The sequence below is a fragment of the Myxine glutinosa genome, chromosome 3 (assembly GCF_964187855.1).
Source record: "Myxine glutinosa chromosome 3, kmMyxGlut1.1, whole genome shotgun sequence".
NCBI classification, from domain to species: domain Eukaryota; kingdom Metazoa; phylum Chordata; class Myxini; order Myxiniformes; family Myxinidae; genus Myxine; species Myxine glutinosa.
Window position 1 is genome coordinate 10,577,813 of NC_136263.1, and position 15,949 is coordinate 10,593,761.

Below are 15,949 nucleotides of genomic sequence, written 5' to 3' on the forward strand. Positions count from 1 at the left end.
TGCGCACCTAGATTGACTAGACCGCTCAGTGTGCTCGTTATCGAGGTGCGCACCTAGATTGACTGGACTGCTCGGTGTACTCGTTATGGAGGTGCGCACCGAGATTGACTGGACTGCTCGGTGTACTCGTTATGGAGGTGCGCACCGAGATTGACTGGACTGCTCGGTGTGCTCGTTATCGAGGTGCGCACCTAGATTGACTGGACTGCTCGGTGTACTCGTTATGGAGGTGCGCACCGAGATTGACTCGATCACTCGCTGTACTCATTGTGGAGGTGCGCACCTAGATTGACTATACCGCTCGGTGTGCTCGTTATCGAGGTGCGCTCCTAGATTGACTGGACTGCTCGGTGTACTCGTTATGGAGGTGCGCACCTAGATTGACTCGATCACTCGCTGTACTCGTTGTGGAGGGGCGCACCTAGATTGACTGGACTGCTCGGTGTACTCGTTATGGAGGTGCGCACCGTGATTGACTAGACCGCTCGGTGTGATAATTATCGAGGTGTGCACCTAGATTGACAAGACCACTCAGTGTGATCGTTATCGAGGTGTGCACCTAGATTGACTAGACCGCTCGTTGTGCTCGTTATGGAGGTGCGCACCGAGATTGACTAGACCGCTCGGTGTGATAGTTATCGAGGTGTGCATCGAGATTGACTAGACCACTCAGTGTGATCGTTATCGAGGTGTGCACCTTGATTGACGAGACCGCTTGTTGTGCTCGTTATGGAGGTGCGCACCTAGATTGACTGGACTGCTCGGTGTACTTGTTATGGAGGTGCGCACCTCGATTGACTTGACCGCTCGGTGACCTTGTTATGGAGGTGCGCACCTAGATTGACTGGACTGCTCGGTGTACTTGTTATCGAGGTGCGCACCTAGATTGACTCGATTGCTCGGTGTACTCGTTATGGAGGTGCGCACCTAGATTGACTTGACCACTCGGTGACCTCGTTATGGAGGTGCGCACCTAGATTGACTCGACAACTCGGTGTCCTCGTTATGGAGGTGCGCACCTAGATTGACTCGATCGCTCGGTGTACTCGTTATGGAGGTGAGCACCTAGATTGACTTTACCGCTCGGTGTGATAGTTATCGAGGTGTGCACTTAGATTGACTGGACCACTCGGTGTGATCGTTATCGAGGTGTGCACCTAGATTGACTATACCGCTCAGTGTGATCGTTATCGAGGTGCACACCTAGATTGACTAGACCCCTCGGTGTACTCGTTATCGAGGTGTGCACCTAGATTGACTAGACCACTCAGTGTGATCGTTATCGAGTTGCACACCTAGATTGACTAGACCCCTCGGTGTACTCGTTATCGAGGTGTGCACCTAGATTGACTAGACCCCTCGGTGTACTCGTTATCGAGGTGTGCACCTAGATTGACTAGACCACTCAGTGTGATCGTTATCGAGTTGCACACCTAGATTGACTAGACCCCTCGGTGTACTCGTTATGGAGGTGCGCACCTAGATTGACGAGACCGCGCGGTTTGTTTTCAGCGCACGTTACCTTGCTGGCGCGGCGTGTCATCTTCGGCATGAAATAGGATCCGGATGTCCGTCTTTTGGCGGGAAGAATAAAGCTCGAACTCCGACTGAAGGGACTCCGTTACATTTTTTTTAATGCGAGAGCAGAGGGACTCTTGCAAGGTTTTCCCAGGTAGTAGGCCTATACATCGCACGTACACGTAGTCTGTTTACGTAATGCACGTACACGTCGTCTGCTTACGCAGTGTACGTACACGTAGTCGGCTTATACAGCGCACGTACACGTAGTCTGCTTAGGCAATGCACGTAGCCTACACGTCGTCTGCTTACGCAATGCACGTACATGTAGTCGGCTTATACAGCGCATGTACTTGCACTGCGCCGTCGGCTTGCGCAGAGCACGTACACGCAGTCGGCTTACGCAGAGCACGTAGCTGGTCGGCGTACACAGAGCACGTACACTCATTTAGCTTACGTAGAGGTAGACTTAGAGCACGTACACTGTCGGCTTACATAGAGCACGTACACTGTCGGCTTACATAGAGCACGTACACGGTCGGCTTACATAGAGCACGTACACGCAGTCGGCTTACGTAGAGCACATGCATGCAGTTGGCTTACATAGAGCACATATACGGTCGGCTTACGAAGAGCACGTACACAGTCGGCTTATGCAGAGTACCACACAGTTGGCTTACACAGAGCATGTACACACAGTTGGCTTACACAGCACACATACACATTCGGCTTATGCAGAGCACATACATGCAGTCGGCTAACACAGCACACATACACCATCTGCTTACACAGAGCTCATACACATAGCCGGCTTACACAGCACATACACGGTCGGCTTACGTAGAGCAGGTACATGTAGTTGGCTTACACAGCACACGCACACGGTCGGCTTACACAGCGTGTACGTGCAGTCAGCTTACATATAGCACATACATAGTTGGCTTACGTAAAGGACGTACACGCAACCGGCTTATGTTGAGCACATACAAGCGGTCGGCTTACGTAGAGCACTTACACGGTCGGCTTCCGCAGAGCATGTGCACTCAGTCGGCTTACATAGAGCACGCACACAAAGTTGGCTTACGTAAAGCACATATACGGTCGGCTTACGTTGCGCATGCATGCAGTCTGCTTATGTAGAGCACGAACATGGTCTGCTTACACAGAGCACATACATGGTTGGCTTACGCAGAGAACATACATGCAGTCGGCCAACATAGCACACATACACAGTGTGCTTACACAGAGCTCGTACACATAGCCGGCTTACACAGCACATACACGGTCGGCTTACATAGAGCAGGTACACGTGGTCGGCTTTTAAAGCACACGTACACAGTTGGCTTTCCGCAGAGCACGTATGTGCAGTCGGCTTACGTATAGCATGTACACAGTTGGCTTACGTAAAGGACAGACACGCAATCGGTTTATGTAGAGCACGTACATGCGGTCAGCTTACGTAGCACACATACATGCAGTCGGCTTACGTAGAGCACGTACACGCGGTTGGCTTCCGCAGAGCACGTACATGCAGTCAGCTTATGTAGAGAACGTACACGGTCTGCTTGCGTAGAGCACGTACACGGTCGGCTTACGTAAAGGACGTACACACAGTCTGCTTACGCAGAGCGTGTACACGCAGTCGACTTACGCAGATCACGTACATGCATTCGGCTTACGTAGAGCACGTACACGCAGTCGGCTTAAGTAGAGCACGTACATGCAGTTGGCTTACATAGAGCATGTACATGCAGTCTGCTTACATAGAGCACATATACGGTCGGCTTATGCAGAGTACCACACAGTTGGCTTACACAGAGCACGTACACAGTTGGCTTACACAGCACATACACATTCGGCTTACGCAGAGCACATACATGCAGTCGGCTAACATTGCACACATACACAGTCTGCTTACACAAAGCTCATACAAGTAGTTGGCTTACACAGCACGTACCCGGTCGGCTTACATAGAGCAGGTACATGTAGTCGGCTTACATATCACACACACACAGTCGGCTTACGCAGGGCGTGTACGTGCAATCGGCTTACGTAGAGAGCGTACACGGTCGGCTTACGTAAAGGGCGTACACGCAGTCGGCTTACGTAAAGGGCGTACACACAGTCTGCTTACCTAGAGCACGTACACGGTCGGCTTACGTAAAGGACGTACACGCAGTCTGCTTACGTAGAGCACGTATATGCAGTCGGCTTACGTAGAGCACGTACACGCAGTCGGCTTACGTAGAGCACGTACACGCAGACGGCTTACACGGCCCCTTTGGTTTTTATGGTGGAGTCTACGCATTCTCACGCCCGAGAAAGCTGTGATTAATTAAAAGACCGCGGGAAATGCTTCGAAATCGCTAAAGCACCGACTGCTGCACGCGAGGACGAGGAGGGATTCGGGAGGGAGGGAGTGAGTGGCAAAAAAAGGATGGATGTGGGAATAATGGCCGGAAGGGTCTCGGGACGCACGCAGCTGATTAGCCTTCTTGTCCTGGTGCTGCGGGTCCCGCTTTGGCGATAGACAGCCCCGACTGCGCGTCTTGTTCTCCGGGAGGGACGAGACCCCCACCCCAGACACCCCCACCACCTCTTACCCCCTACCGCTCGCAAAAAGAGGGACAGATCGAGAGACCCCACCACTAAAAGGGCGGTCGGGATCGGGACGTCTGTTTGCAATATCCGGGCCGGACACGGCTCAGCGCCACGCGGCCGGGATAAGAGACACGCAAAGTAGCGAGTGGGACCAACAGAGGGCGGGAGAGGGGCGCAAGGGGGTTTGTCTCTCCCCCACGCCCCGCCCCCCTGCATTCTGCGCTCTGATTTACTCTCGTCGCGCGAGCAGTCAAGCGGCCACGAGCGGGCGAGTCCGAGGTGCACGGAGGGGCGGAAGAGGGTGTGAACAAGAGGAAGAGAAAAGGTGGAGGTGGAGACGGCTCGGTGATCGTTTCTCCCCGATACCTCGTAATAGAGCCGGGCGAGGCGAGCGCGTCCATCCGCCGGCTCCGGGTGATGTCCGTGGTCGCCGAGCCGCTGCCATGGTCCGCGGATCCCCGAGCAGCCCTGGACCGGGAACTCATGCGCTTCTCCTGATCTACTCCGCTGCCTTCAGCTTGCTCTCTGCGGGTAAGGTGGGAAGGGGGAGTGTCTCATATTTGTTCTTTGCATTTTAACAACAACAATAATAATAACAACAACAAAACTTCTCCGTTCGGCGCGGGTAAGTGAATGAGTGCATGCAAGCAGAGTGTGGAGCGAGCCATGAAAGTGAGTGTGGAGTCTCGAGTGTGCACACACACGCACAGACTCAGGTTACCTATGGGGCCCACCATGTCTCCCCACCATGCCCCCCCCCCCCCCCCAGCGACCTACTGTATACTCCCACCAGTCCACCCTGCACCCCAACAGGCGCACCGAGTCCCCCCACCGGCGCACCGATTCACCCCCACCGGTGCACCGAGTCACCCCCACCGGCGCACCGAGTCACCCCCACCGGCGCACCGAGTCACCCCCACCGGCGCACCGAGTCACCCCCACCGGCGCACCGAGTCACCCCCACCGGCGCACCGAGTCACCCCCACCGGCGCACCGAGTCACCCCCACCGGCGCACCGAGTCACCCCCACCGGCGCACCGAGTCACCCCCACCGGCGCACCGAGTCACCCCCACCGGCGCACCGAGTCACCCCCACCGGCGCACCGAGTCACCCCCACCGGCGCACCGAGTCACCCCCACCGGCGCACCGAGTCACCCCCACCGGCGCACAGAGTCACCCCCACCGGCGCACCGAGTCACCCCCACCGGCGCACCGAGTCACCCCCACCGGCGCACCGAGTCACCCCCACCGGCGCACCGAGTCACCCCCACCGGCGCACCGAGTCACCCCCACCGGCGCACCGAGTCACCCCCACCGGCGCACCGAGTCACCCCCACCGGCGCACCGAGTCACCCCCACCGGCGCACCGAGTCACCCCCACCGGCGCACCGAGTCACCCCCACCGGCGCACCGAGTCACCCCCACCGGCGCACCGAGTCACCCCCACCGGCGCACCGAGTCACCCCCACCGGCGCACCGAGTCACCCCCACCGGCGCACCGAGTCACCCCCACCGGCGCACCGAGTCACCCCCACCGGCGCACCGAGTCACCCCCACCGGCGCACCGAGTCACCCCCACCGGCGCACCGAGTCACCCCCACCGGCGCACCGAGTCACCCCCACCGGCGCACAGAGTCACCCCCACCGGCGCACCGAGTCACCCCCACCGGCGCACCGAGTCACCCCCACCGGCGCACCGAGTCACCCCCACCGGCGCACCGAGTCACCCCCACCGGCGCACCGAGTCACCCCCACCGGCGCGCCGAGTCACCCCCACCGGCGCGCCGAGTCACCCCCACCGGCGCGCCGAGTCACCCCCACCGGCGCGCCGAGTCACCCCCACCGGTGCGCCGAGTCACCCCCACCGGCGCGCCGAGTCACCCCCACCGGCGCGCCGAGTCACCCCCACCGGCGCGCCGAGTCACCCCCACCGGCGCGCCGAGTCACCCCCACCGGCGCGCCGAGTCACCCCCACCGGCGCGCCGAGTCACCCCCACCGGCGCGCCGAGTCACCCCCACCGGCGCGCCGAGTCACCCCCACCGGCGCGCCGAGTCACCCCCACCGGCGCGCCGAGTCACCCCCACCGGCGCGCCGAGTCACCCCCACCGGCGCGCCGAGTCACCCCCACCGGCGCGCCGAGTCACCCCCACCGGCGCGCCGAGTCACCCCCACCGGCGCGCCGAGTCAGCCCCACCGGCGCGCCGAGTCACCCCCACCGGCGCGCCGAGTCACCCCCACCGGCGCGCCGAATCACCCCCACCGGCGCGCCTAGTCCCCACCACCGGCGTGCCGAGTCCCCCCACAGGCGCGCCGAGTCCCCCCCCACCGGCCCACCGGCGAGCCGAGTCCCCCCCACCGGCCCACCGTTGGGCCGAGTCCCCCCCACCGGCCCACCGTTGGGCCGAGTCCCCCCCACCGGCCCACAGTTGCGCCGAGTCCCCCCCACCGGCCCACAGTTGCGCCGAGTCCCCCCCACCGGCCCACCGTTGCATCGGGTCTCCCCCCACTGGCCCACCGGCGCGCCGAGTTCCCCCCTCCACCCCCGGGTCACCGGCATGCGGAGTCCCCCCACCGGCCCAACGAGTCCCCCCCACCGGCCCACGGAGTCCCCACCGGCCCATCGGCGCACCGAGTCCCCCCACCGAGCCCCCCCCCCCACCGGCCCACCGAGTCCCCCCACCGGCGCATCAGCACACCGAGTCCCCCCACCGGCGCACCGAGTCCCCCCAACGGCGCACCGGCTCACTGATACCCCCACCGGCGCACCGAGTTCCCCCACCGGCGCACCGAGTTCCCCCACCGGCCCACCGGCGCACCGAGTTCCCCCACCGGCCCACCGGCGCACCGAGTCCCCCCACCGGCACACCGAGTCCCCCCACCGGCGCACCGAGTCCCCCCACCGGCGCACCGAGTCCCCCCCACCGGCGCACCGAGTCCCCCCACCGGCGCACCGAGTCCCCCCCCCACCGGCGCACCGAGTCCCCACACCGCCCACCGGCGCAGCAAGTTCCCCCACCGTCACACCGAGTCCCCCAACCGGCGCACCGAGTCCCCCCACCGGCCTACCGGCGCACCAAGTCCCCCCCACCGGCCCACCGGCGCACCAAGTCCCCCCCACCGGCCCACCGGCGCACCGAACCCCCCACCAGCGCACCGAGTCCCCCCACCGGCCCACCGGCGCACCAAGTCCCCCCCACACGACCAACTTCTCCCACGTCCTCTACTCCGAGCAACGGGAATCTTAAACCCACACACCAACACGTGACATCGACCTAATATAGACAAACCAAATGTGATATGTCATGGACTATGTGGATGAGATGCATTTGAAAAAATTTGACTTTCTGACCATCAAGGCTCTAAAATGGTGTGTGTGCGACAAATAAGTAAGTGCATTATAATGAATGTAACCACCTTCTATATCTCACCAAAGTAGGTATAAACCACCTCTTACATCTCACCAATGTAGGTATAAACCACCTCTTACATCTCACCAATGTAGGTATAAACCACCTCTTACATCTCACCAATGTAGGTATAAACCACCTCTTACATCTCACCAATGTAGGTACAAACCACCTCTTACATCTCAACAATGTAGATATAAACCACCTCTTACATCTCACCAATGTAGGTATAAACCATCGCTTACATCTCACCAATGTAGGTACAAACCACCTCTTACATCTCACCAATGTAGGTATAAACCACCTCTTTCATCTCACCAATGTAGGTATAAACCACCTCTTACATCTCTCCAATGTAGGTATAAACCACCTCTTACATCTCACCAATGTAGGTACAAACCACCTCTTTCATCTCACCAATGTAGGTATAAACCACCTCTTACATCTCACCAATGTAGGTACAAACCACCTCTTACATCTCACCAATGTAGGTATAAACCACCTCTTACATCTCACCAATGTAGGTATAAACCACCTCTTACATCTCACCAATGTAGGTATAAACCACCTCTTACATCTCACCAATGTAGGTATAAACCACCTCTTACATCTCACCAATGTAGGTATAAACCACCTCTTACATCTCACCAATGTAGGTATAAACCACCTCTTACATCTCACCAATGTAGGTATAAACCACCTCTTACATCTCACCAATGTAGGTATAAACCACCTCTTACATCTCACCAATGTAGGTATAAACCACCTCTTACATCTCACCAATGTAGGTATAAACCACCTCTTACATCTCACCAATGTAGGTATAAACCACCTCTTACATCTCACCAATGTAGGTATAAACCACCTCTTACATCTCACCAATGCAGGTATAAACCACCTCTTACATCTCACCAATGTAGGTATAAACCACCTCTTACATCTGCAAGATAATCGTGGCAATGGATGAAAAAAGTAATATTTGTGACGTTCCTCCGATTCTGTGTTTGTAACTCATTTATCATGGCCAATCAGGTTCAAACCTGATGCTATAACTCATTAATCGTGCTCATCACCTTGCATCATGAGATTTTAAACCTGAGTGTATGAGATGGTAATCAGGTTCGAACCGCTGGTGTTTTGGACTTGAGGTCATCAGGTTTGAACCGCTGGTGTTTTGGACTTGAGGTCATCAGGTTTGAACCGCTGGTGTTTTGGACTTGAGGTCATCAGGTTTGAACCGCTGGTGTTTTGGACTTGAGGTTATCAGGTTTGAACCGCTGTTGTTTTGGACTTGAGGTTGTCAGGTTTGAACCACTGGTGTTTTCGACATGAGGTGGTCATCAGGTTTGAACCGCTGGTGTTTTCGACATGAGGTGGTCATCAGGTTTGAATCGCTGGTGTTTTGGACATGAGGTGGTCATGAGGTTCTAACCGCTGGTGTTTTGGACATGAGGAGGTCATCAGGTTTTAACTGCTGGAGTTTTGGACTTGTGGAGGTCATCAGGTTTGAACCGCTGGTGTTTTGGACTTGAGGTCATCAGGTTTGAACCGCTGGTGTTTTGGACTTGAGGTTATCAGGTTTGAACCGCTGGTGTTTTTGACATGAGGTGGTCATCAGGTTCGAACCGCTGGTGTTTTGGACATGCGGTGGTCATGAGGTTCTAACCGCTGGTGTTTTGGACATGAGGAGGTCATCAGGTTTGAACCGCTGGTGTTTTGGACTTGAGGTTATCAGGTTTGAACCGCTGTTGTTTTGGACTTGAGGTTGTCAGGTTTGAACCACTGGTGTTTTCGACATGAGGTGGTCATCAGGTTTGAATCGCTGGTGTTTTGGACATGAGGTCATCAGGTTTGAACCGCTGGTGTTTTGGACATGAGGTGGTCATGAGGTTCTAACCGCTGGTGTTTTGGACATGAGGTGGTCATCAGGTTTGCACCACTGGTGTTTTGGACTTGAGGTCATCAGGTTTGAACCGCTGGTGTTTGGACTTGAGGTTGTCATGATGTTTGAACAGCTGTTGCTTTGAGTTTTTTGATGAGTTTGTTACAATTTCAGGTTTAGTGAATTTGCTGAAGTTGCACAAATTTGCCAGATTTTTAATTGAATTTAAATAAATTAAAATACTTGTGAAGATGACAAATTGTGCATTTCATTTTATTCCTTCAGTCGCTTTACGGTGCAGGTTTCATTCTTAAACTTGAACAATGCGACGATGTCATCAATATGCCTCCTCAAAGTCCCACAACAGGTGGATGCCCTCGTTCACTGTCCTCAAAATAAACAAGTTTGATTTAAATCCCTTCAGCTGTTTTCAAGTATCACATTTTCACCAACCATGACAGGTTTCACATCGATCGGTGAAGCAGTTTAAGAGAAGGGAATTTTTTAAATATCAGCTTTCAAGCTAATATGGCTGCCATACCACATGACATATGACCTTAAAAATATACACTCTGAATATGTGTGCGTATGGGATCACTTTTGTGAAATTTCGTATTGATTGGATAAGGTTCGTTTTTCTATTCAAGATGGCTGCCAAACCATGTGGTCTGCGACATCATCATTATCAATGTATGTGCAACAATGGTGTCAGATGATATTTGCAAAATTTCTCATCGATAGGGTAAGCGGTTTCAGAGATGCAATTATTTAATATTTTCCTTCAATCCAATATGGCTGCCACACCATGTGACCAATGATGTTTTTGTGATCATCTTTTAATCGCCATGCCTAGTCAATGACACATGTAAAGTTTCGAGTCAATCGATTTGGTGGTTTGGGAGAAGATGTTTATATTAGGTTTGAGGTTAAATCCAATATGGTTGCCAAACCATGTGACCTATGATGTCATGAATTTAATATTTCAATAAAAATGGGTCATAGATCATACGCATGCTATTTCAGATTTTAAGGATAAGGAATTTCATTAACCATTTTTGGCTGGTATACCACTTCACCTATGATGTCATCACTATCATGCTTTTGTCCCCATTGGGAGTACTTGACAATGTGCCAGGTTTCAAATGTTTCCATTCAGGGGTTTCCGAGGGATTTTTTTAACTACTTGTGTTTAATCCAAGATGGCTGCCATACCACGTGACCTATGACGTCACAATTGTCATTAAAACATTCTGCATGGGTGTCACTCCTACCCTGAAAGTTTTTTGTCTCAATCGGACATGTGGTTGCTGAGAAAAACGAGGTTTAGCCCGTATGGGCGGACGGACGGACGGACAACCCGAAAAGATCATGCCTCCGGACACCTTCGGGGCGGAGGCATAAAAATATAATTAATGTCAGGCTGATGCAGGAGCCTTTACACGACACACAGGACATGAGGAGACATCGGTGCACTTTTAGATGAATTACACCAGGACCTTGTAGTAGACGGTGGACAAACACGTGTAGTACACGCAATTCGGACCTGGGTTCTATATACACCATGGACATACCTGTGTGTCGAGTTGCAGATATTGTGTGCATATTTAGCGACTTCGTGTATCGGTAAATGAAATGACTTCCAGACTCGAGTGTCCCTGCGACATAAGTGCGACGTGACCGCTTTCCGTGCCAGTTGCATTCCGGGGCGAAGCGCACCTTCATTTCAACTTCATCGCCGTGATGCTCCCCGTGCTGCACTGAAACCAGGTGCGGCTGTTGATGATTCTCACAGGTCACTTCTGGCCTCTCTTTGGCTTTCTGAGGATGAATCTCCAATGAACTTTGGTGCGTGCAGCCATTGGAATCCCCTGCAGTGTGATCTGGTAGTTGATATGGACTTGTGCGCCTCAAATGGAACCTTCTCGGGTTGCTCACCTTTCCTGAGTAGCTCGCGATGGTGAACTGACACCTGGCTGAGCACCTTGCAAGTGTTTGCTTCGAAAGGACGACTTTCTTTCGCCAAACTAATTGTACTTTCATTATGTTTTCACAGCCAACGATGCCCAGTTTCAAATTGCAAAGCCTCTGATGTGTAGCCACCACCACCACCACCACCGCCACCACCACCGCCACCACCAACAACACTTTTCCATGTGTAACTGCCAAGTTTCAGGAAGAAGAATCACATTTCAACAGTTTTATTTAAATTCGCCACACAGGAAAAGCTCTGCTGTCAAGATGGTGGAGGGCACCGGGGTGTGGGAATACAATTGGCAACTCCCGAAGGATCTTTGCTTCCTTTCTGAAAAAAAAGGGTTTGTTCAGAGGAAGCATGCTGCATCAATTTCGGAATGGTTTTGAATGACACAATATTTAAATCAACCTGATCTGCTGAGCGTGGCCCAAGGTCCTGAAACACTCATCCTGGTTCCTCAAACACTCATCCTGGTGTCTCAAACAGTCATCCTGGTTCCTCAAACACTCATCCTGCTTCCTCAAACACTCATCCTGGCTCCTCAAACACTCATCCTGGTGTCTCAAACACTCATCCTGGCTCCCCAAACACTCATTCTGGTTCCTGAAACACTCATCCTGGCTCCTCAAACACTCATCCTGGTTCCTCAAACACTCATCCTGGTTCCTCAAACACTCATTCTGGCTCCTCAAACACTCATTCTGGCTCCTCAAACACTCATCCTGGCTCCTCAAACACTCATTCTGGCTCCTCAAACACTCATCCTTGCTCCTCAAACACTCATCCTGTCTCGTGTGAAAAATGTACCATTCCGGTCGATGAGAAGCTTAGACAAAACCACCAATGTAAGCAATTGATGTCGATACTGCAGGCATGTCTCGATCGCTTGTGTGAAAATTATAATGTGTCAATGAAACCTGCACCTGTTCTCAGGAAAGGTTACGCTCATCCCTAACCCAGGTATCACGATTCAAAAAAATTCTCGAAGACCTCAGAATTTCACGCGATTGGTGCAGAGACAACAACATTAGCCGATGTTGTTCAAGGTCATCCCTCATGAAGCTGAAACTGGAATCGGATCCTGCAAATTCGGACGTTGATTAAACAAAACAGTTCACACTTTCATCTCGAGGAATGAATGAACTGCAGTTTATAAAGGACAAATCATCAGGCTCGTTTGGTCCTTTTGAATGGACTTTTCCCAGTAGTCTCAGGCTCATTGACAGGTTGCGGGATGGTTTGGAGGTATGCCATGAACAAACTAGAACGGCACACAGGAGAGCGCAAACCTCCGCCAGGCTCAACAGTTTACATTTTGTATCCACTGATGGGTCACATCTGAGCCGGACATGAACCAAAATCTAATTGGCTTGTTCTTGTCATCTGACCAACTCGTCCACCTGGTTTTGTCATAATTGGTGCACAATTTTTTGAAATACCATGGTATATATTGTTGTTTGCCCCATCTCTCAATGGTGAAGAATCACTTTTAAAAAACTTTAAAATCTCTCGTATCCCGATCCCGATCCGGATTACACACACACACAAGCTGTCCACCAAATTTTGTCCAACTCAGTCCATAACGTTTGGACATTCTCGTGATATAAATAGTTTCTTCACCATTAAGAGTTATCGGATAATAATAAAACATTATCGGATCCAGATATTCACCTAAAAATCGAATCATTTAGTCCTCTTCACATACCCAACATCTCCACCACATTTAGGCCGAATCGGTCCATAACTTTTTGAGATATCCTGTTCACAAACAGACAGGCAGACAGGGGTGAAAACACAACCTCCATCCATCTTCGTCGGCGGAAGTAATTCCAAACACTTCCTGTGTCACTGGTCAGAAGTCGCCAGCAAACCACCTGCACGGCCCTTACCAAGGGACTCCTTTGGCAGCACCGACGCTCTGCCTGCAGTATGGTTCATGGATGGTGATGAAGGGTTATTGGGGAGCTTGTACAAAAATTTCATTGAGGATAGATATATTCATAGACATAAGTGTGCTTTTGCATGAATTACAGGGACATTAATAGACAACAGGCAAAAACAGATTTGAACCTAGGTTCATCATGAGCCAGGGATACAGGTGTTTAGGGAACATGAACAAGCCGACCCGTTTTCCACGGTTAACGGAGGAATTATTAGCGTATCAGGGAGAGGGAGACAGGGCAAAAGTTTTCCCTTAATTTTATTTTCAGTCAAAAACACCACTTCCCTGCTCTCATCAAATCTCACAACCTCTGTGAAATACAAGGGCGACTCGGACTCAAACCTTTTTGAAAAGGCCTCACATCATTGCTGATTTTCACCTTATGCCGTCGTAGGAGGAGTAAATGGCCCCGGTGTACCGTGACATTACCAACGTAGGCCGAGACTAGAGGGATTGTGTGATTTGCATTGTATTTTTACCCTGTGCACGCAAAGCGAAAAGTGGGATTAAGCAATCGGTTCACCCTCTGTCTGTCCATCGATCCGTCCATCCGCACACGTCACTTTATGATTGCGGAAAACAACTTGAATTAATCGGAAAACAAACCTGTAGTTTAACACTACTCTGCTTATCTGGCAGTCAAACAGTATTTAAAATCATTCCAAACAGGAAACTTCCTGTTTTTAGGGATGTCATAAAGGACACAAACAACAGGCACGAAGAACTAATGTGACTTGTTATATAAGGTGATGTAATAGACACTGCGACAAATGGTAGTAAACGCAACAGTAAATTCAGAAATTAATTTTTTAATACGACTTTTGCCATCATTATGTTGTGGACAAGGATGTTAAAAGGTGTTTGATAAATGAACACAGTGCAGTATATAGAAGTTTAATGTGGGATCTGAGCATTACGAGACGTGTTCAGATGGAATACCAAACGAGCAAACCATGGTTTTTACGGCGTAGCCCATAAGGCAAAGCCGTCTAGAACGGTGTTTGCCTGTCCGTATGTCCGTATGTCCACTTAAACATACACCAATCAGAGATGAGGATCTGGTCACATGACAGGGGCAATGTGATGTCATTACGGTGGTATGGCGGCTGACTCCGCACACCACCATTTTGATTCCAATTTCGTTAAAGCCCAACATATCGTCGAACATGTCATATATCACAATCGCCATGCTCTACCTTTATGTATCTTGTTCAGTGTGAAACACAAACAAACCGATTGTTAAAATTATCATCAAATATTGAAATCATCGGCGTTACCGGTCTTCAAAGAACACAGTATGTATAGGCCTTAGGCTTCATGCCTTCATGGCTCACCTTCAGGCCACTTCAGACAAATTAGCCCAGGTTTCTTAATGCAGTGTTATTGTTTTCATAATAATAATCATAATAATAATAATAATAGCGTTAATACTAATAATATAGTAAATATAATCATAACACTGCAATCCCTTTGTTGTTATTGCAAAGTTTCCCGATTGAAGTGGTGTATGGTTGGTTGGTCCATTGTTGACTCGAAACATCGAATGAACTAGAACGGCACCCAGTAGAGAGCATACCTCCGCCAGGTGAACAGTTAACGTTTTGTATCCCAGAGTAGACCAGAATATCACAATATGGAATCACATTTAATCAAAATCATCCATCCACAACTTTTTGAGATATCCTGCTTTATATCGTTTTTGGCCCCATCCTTCCAAAGGTGAACAATCACTTTAAAAAAATTCTGCGAGCCGGATACAGATCCAGATCTTCACCAAAATTGAATCGATTCTTCCTTGTCACAAACACAACCTGTCTCACAAGTTTCGTCCATAGTTTTTGAGATATCCTGCCGCATGTCGTTTTTTTGCCCTATCTCCCAATGGTGAAGAATCACTTCAACAATTAAATAATTATCATTTCCGAATCCATATTCAGATGTTCACCAAAATTGAATCGATTCTTCCTTGTCAGACACCCAACCGGTCAAACAAGTTTCGTCCAAATCCATCCACAACTTTTTGAGATATCCTGCTATGTATCGTTTTTGACCCGATCTCCCAAAGGTGAAGAATCACTTAAAAATTCCAGTAGCCGGATCCGAATCCGAATCCGGATCTTCACCAAAATCTAACAATTTCATCCTTGTGACATACGCTACATCTCTGCCACATTTCGTCCGAATCCGTCCACAACGTTTTGATATATAATGTTCACAAACAAACAAACAAACAGACAGAGGTGAAAACATAACATCCGTTCACCTTTGGTGGCGGAGGTAATTATGTCTGTGTCGACAAAAATGTAGGAGCAAATAACTACAGTAAATATGATATGATATTGTCTTAAATTTTTATTTTTTGTCCCAATGAAAGACGATGAACCAAATCTTGTAATCGGAAATGCATTCTGCTAAATGAAAATGTAATAAAATAACAATGGTTACAAAAAAAGCACACTCACCTTTAAAGCTGTCTAGCCTGGGTTTGAATCCTGATCAAGGTATAAACTGTCAGTTCGGTGTTTCACACTCAGGGTGATTCATCAATGTGTGTGTGTGTTGTCTCTCGGATGGACATTAAACTGGGCGTCCCATCTGCCAGCACTAGTTGGTGGACATTAT

General features: G+C 51.1%; 1 protein-coding gene across 1 annotated transcript in view; it reads left to right on the top strand.

Moving 5' to 3' along the window:
- Positions 1 to 4,365: 4,365 nt before the first annotated feature.
- Positions 4,366 to 15,949, top strand: part of LOC137423810 (disintegrin and metalloproteinase domain-containing protein 12) — a 974,424-nt gene continuing 962,840 nt past the window's right edge. Inside the window, exon 1 of the mRNA XM_078773544.1 lies at positions 4,366 to 4,650. Coding sequence (XP_078629670.1) covers positions 4,563 to 4,650 — 88 coding nt within the window. The 5' untranslated portion in view covers positions 4,366 to 4,562. The remainder of the gene's footprint in view (positions 4,651 to 15,949) is intronic.